The 5,286-nt window shown below is 50.0% G+C and overlaps 1 protein-coding gene across 1 annotated transcript; it reads right to left on the reverse strand.

The window, feature by feature from the left end:
• Positions 1–1,451: 1,451 nt before the first annotated feature.
• On the reverse strand, positions 1,452–3,520 carry LOC149810296 (uncharacterized). Its single transcript, XM_089994306.1, has 3 exons — positions 3,285–3,520; positions 1,595–1,973; positions 1,452–1,520 (listed from the first exon to the last, which is right to left on the reverse strand). The coding sequence occupies exons 1-3, from the start codon at positions 3,518–3,520 to the stop codon at positions 1,452–1,454; spliced, it is 684 nt and encodes a 227-aa protein (XP_089850432.1).
• Between the last annotated feature and the right edge of the window lie 1,766 nt (positions 3,521–5,286).

Raw genomic sequence — 5,286 nt, forward strand, 5'->3', positions numbered from 1 at the left:
CAGCATTGGCTAACACACCTCAATCATTGCGACAGCATGCCACGCCGACATAGCGCCTAAAGGCCATTTCAGCGCTTTACCGCTCAAGACTTTTTCAGCATGGGGCTCGTGATTCAGCATTGGGTTGCAGGCCCAACAAACACAAGTCGTGGCAGTGGTAGCTATGGTTTCGAAGGTTGAGATTTTGATTGCTGTTGTTCATAAGGAATGTGGATGCAGCGCAGTGCCTTTTCCAACGTTTGCCTAGCGACGGGGCGAACGGACCAGCGCATCACATGGTCAGAAGGACCCACACAGTACCCAAACCGACTAGTTATGTGCTATTTATGGTAGGCCCACACATACGTCAGGGCTAACATGACAATATGGGCATCACAGTCACTGTACAAGCATGATTTGGCAGCTTGTGGGGCTGCAGATGGCTGCACATACATCACCACACAACAAACTTGGGAGGTGCATAAGCTTTCCTACACATGCATTCACAATCAGCCCATATAGCACTCCTCCTTCCTCAATCGCTTTTTTGCAGACTGTCTCCCGTTGTTTCCAAAATCTTCTAGAATCCAATGCATGTCGGGTGACGGAAATGGAAGCATTGCTTCCCAAGCAGTTCTTGGAGTGGCCAGAGTCCAAGAGGTGTAAACACGTACATCATCATGTAAAGTTCAACCTGTACGGACGCGTATGCCTGGAACCAAAAATGTTGATTTTGTTTATGTTTGATTGTGTTGGTGCTGATCCCAGAGATGTGCAGCTAATGATAGGCTTTTGTACAGCCCTACGCACAATTTGAAGGCGCACCCGCTCAGCTCCAAGTTGAATGCTATCTGTTGTTCGCCGCTCCTTCTCGGCCATGTCCTCCTTCACCTCTGCTATGATGTGCTTCTGATCGGTGTCTTGCATGATGAAAGTCTTTGCCCGGTACGTGGACGTCGGCTTCTTGGTCTGAGGCTCTCCCCCTCCTTCCTCTGAGGAGTAGCATGTGTACGGCCGATACATCGGCACAAACTGCACAATCATCGTGGCTCTGCTGATCGGGAGACAGGACAATATCTCAAGATAGTCACGGCAGCTAAAAGGCAAACACAACATCAGTCATTTCAGGCAGTTAAATTGGCTCAGCAACGCCCAAAAGCATAACTTTCTGTAAACCAGAAGCACTGCGCCTTCAGCAACATCCACCAAGAAACGCGGTCAGCAACACGGATGATATCCACCCTAGCACCACATAAGCAATGCGCCTCATTGCTTTTACAAGCATCAGCTCTGCCGATAAACAGGTTGTTTGCGATGCCTCCAGTGTGCTCTGAAGGCATCGTTACCAAGCCAGTACAAAGCGCATATTTGCTAGGCAGAGAGTCCCAAGTACTTCTTGGAGTTGTCAATGTCCATGTGGATGCGATAGTGTTGTGAAAAGATACACCATCATCAGATGCTGACCCTCACAATCAAGCTGTGCTTAGGCAAACGCTGCCATGATAAACCCACACCATCGTGACAGGCCGAATCGTCACCAGCTGCAACAACAGCACACAAGCATCCCCCGGCAACAACACCAAACAGCGAACGTCCAAGCATGGAAATGCCTCACCTGGTGTCGGATGTCTTGAACAACATCGCCGATGCTGATAACGTGGGCAACGCCATTCGTGTACGACGTCGCCTGGATGCCCTTGACCTTATAATCAGAATACGGGAAGGCGATGAGCATGCCGATCGCGGCAGGAAACATCTCAAAGCAGATGAGCCAGTTCTGGACAGGCTTGGCGTGAACGTGGTCATTGCCGGCAAACACAATTGAAAGGAAGAGGCCTTGCCAGAAGGTGAGGAACACAACAAGCTTGACAAGGACAAACTTCATCAGGGGTTTATACGGCCTCAGAGGCTCTTTCGTTCCGAGGTAGAACTGCAGCAAGCCCAAGAGCGCGACTGCATAGCAGATGTTGTAGACCAGCTGAATGTAGAGGTACCTGCAACAGGCGATTGAGTCATTGACCCACAGAAACAACAAGGGGTTGGATGGACACTCGGCATGTCATGCTTGGACTCTGCTGACCGAGACAGTTTCTGTGATGCTATGCAGCGTATGTCGGCAAGGCTGTTTCTGCCTAGTTGAAAATTGCCGAAACAGGCCACTTGGTCCGCGTGGCGGACCCACCGTGCCGTCCGTGTATCAGTGCGACGCACCAAGGTGCTTTAGAATGAACTTTTGAACGACTAGTTGCATCTGAGGATGGAATTGCTCCTCAACCAATCTAGTGAACATCTTGTCAGCTGAGCAGCTCATCTAGCCATCAGGCCCCCTTGATGAAGTTCCCTCTATTTATTGGTGGTGACTTCACTCCCTAATCTTGTTGAGCTGTGCCTGTTTTAGGGAATCTTTGTGTGATCCTTGTCCTCAATACATTTCCCAAATACCAAATACGATGAAAAGCTTTAGGGTCTTGGCAAACGAGTATGTCAGAGATAACCTGGCGGTCGACACATTTGCAAGTGGTGGCGCCAATTCTTAAGTCTGGTTGATTGCACCCGCCCTCATGCGCCGTACGAAGGTGGCGATAGCTCAATGTGCCTCGTCACCACCATGAAGGTTGATACACGTGCTCTCGCACATTGCATGCATTGTTCATTTACGCACGAAGAACTGAGTTAACCAATGAAAGCACACAATGAAAGCACACTGGCGCTGGCGTTGTCTAGTTCGTGGAAAGGCACATCAGATCACCATTATTGCACAGGAAAAACTCATAGCATTTATAGTCTGGACACAGATTCCGTTTAGCAATTACTGCCGTTCGAAGAGCCGCTTGTGCAAGGCGAAACCGCCACGGTAGCTCGGTGTAAACACACTCTCTCCCACCCTTTTGCACATGAAGATCTTACCATTCTTGCCACCCAAATCAACTTGCGATAATGCGGGTCTCTTTAACAGCCAAGACATTGCGAAGTAAATAAGCAAGACAATCTCATTTCAGTCACGGAGGGTCAGTACCACTGCAAGAGCAACCAACGTAGCAGAGCTTCCTATCTCCCAGTTGCGAACGATAATTGCAAGCATCCCCCGCAAATGTAGCCCCTTTCTCAAGTTTGACTAAGGCTCGCATGCACTCAGCGAATGCGCCGCATCCATACCAAGAGCCGAAACAATGATGATGTGCTGACTCGAAGTGATATGACGCAGACTGACAGTCAGCAGCATGGGCCATGCCATGGCGACCAATGGCACACAGTGAGTTGAACAGAGGCATCAATGAGCAGGAACGTACGGTGAACTGGGAGACCAGTCTCCCTCCACATAGCTTCCAGTGGCATAGAGCACGATGGTGATGGCGGCGAGAATGGGCTTGATCACGACAAACTGAAGCACCATCTGCTTGCAAGTTCGCACAAACTGCCCATTCACTTGCTGTGCCGGGAGACAGCAGGTGCCATGCAGCCAGCTAGGCTCCACCACTTTGTCAACGCAGAACGATTCGACTGAGCCCGCTCCACCGATGTATTCCAATAGAAGGGCCATGAAGGTATAAATCACAAACGCCTCGTACCTACAAGGGGTGCTGGTGCATGTCAGCTCGTTTGGCTCGAGGACAAAACAACATCAATCGCAAATCATGCCCAAGGCCCCATTTGCTGACGCAAATGCCGCCCCATGTGAGCCCAGGGGGATTACTTATGTTCATATATGATAGCACTGACATGCCCTGTATCAAGTGATTTAAGAAAGACTGCTATTCGGATACCTTTTACTTTGACGGATCGACCATGATTAGGCAGAGCATGACAATGCAACTCATATAATGTGTTATTTAACCAAGTAGTTCTTGGAGTTGCCAATGTCCATGTGGATGCGGTAGTTTTGTAAAAAGATACATCATCTACATTTATGGAACTCTGAAAAACCGGATCCTAGAGGGCTTCGGCCTCATGCCTCGATAAGGCGAGCTGCCTCGAGGGAACAGACACCGCAAGATGCACGATGCTTACGCTTAACTAGACCGCGCGATTTGCAGGCCCAGATGCCTGGAAATGCCTGGAGTTTTGGGGGGAATTGGGTTTCAACCCAATCTGGACAAGCACTGCACGATATGGCGAGTTTTTTCTCTAATACATCGTACTGAAGCGATGGAAGGTGGCAGAGGGTGGCTCTTGGCTTGCAAACTGCAAGTGAGTAGATGAGCGCATGAATCCATCGGGTGTAATAAGGCCATACTCATTTGAGCTTTAGCCACGCACATGATTGCATGACGATGCCTGTCAGACTGCACAATTTGTGAATCAGATGCAGGCTTCGGGTGAGATACGTGGCTGTCTCTGTGTGGAGGGAGGAGGTGTGTATGAACTATCATGCACCAGTAGGATGGAAGGTGTCCGGATAGGTTATAGTGATACATCGTTGTCCGGTGCACTGACCAGCAAGCCTGGTGCTATATGCTTGTGGATAAACATCCAATGGAGTATGAAATTTATCAGGTCGAAGGGCAGCAGCGGTGGGGATGTTATGGTTGCGTGGTAGGCGGCAGCACAACGGCAACTAACTCCCCTGAGCATTGCTCTTGTCTTTGGCATCCGCTTCACCTGTTCCAACGTAATATGTGCTGGGTATGGACTAGGCTGCTGATTGGCAGGCAGGATGAGCTGGCCTGGCTGGGAAAACGGCAGAACATGTGCAGCATATCTTGGAGGGAACGCACATATCACGAACGGTCTCAATGTACTCTGCTGCTTCTGGAAATGCCAACGAAAAGAACGAAGAGAGGGCCAGATTGGGAATCAGGAAGATGATTCTGATGTAATACCTCTGCATGTCCAGGATGTCCAACGTAATGCATCTGGGACTACCGCAGCATAGGGTTGGTCCAGACACAAGAGCCCGCTACCCACAGGCGCGAGTAAAGCGACAAGTGGAACTACGGTTCCTTCCAGGTATGCACACGTGCAACTTTCTCACAACCTTGAAAAACCCGAACCAGGAGATGTGGGGGCGACCCACGCAAGTAAATCGGGTGTGCACAGTGGCAGCATGGACCTGCAGAACGGCAGAAGCGCGGAAATAGTACCTGTATCACTGGATCGTCGTAGTACTTCAAATGCTGAATTATCTGAACCAACACAGCCATGTCAGTCCCGGTCGAAGAGGGTTGGCACGCCCCGACGTTGATATGTCACCAAGCAAGGCCTCCGTCTCGAGAGTTACCTGGTAAATCGCCACGAACGACGCAAGCCAGGCAAATACTCCAGCGATACTGACGCCAGCAGTGCTAAGAACCCATAAATGCGAGTGCT

The sequence above is a fragment of the Nuphar pumila genome, unplaced genomic scaffold, assembly GCF_984573655.1.
Source record: "Nuphar pumila unplaced genomic scaffold, dmNupPumi1.hap1.1 HAP1_SCAFFOLD_398, whole genome shotgun sequence".
NCBI classification, from domain to species: domain Eukaryota; kingdom Viridiplantae; phylum Streptophyta; class Magnoliopsida; order Nymphaeales; family Nymphaeaceae; genus Nuphar; species Nuphar pumila.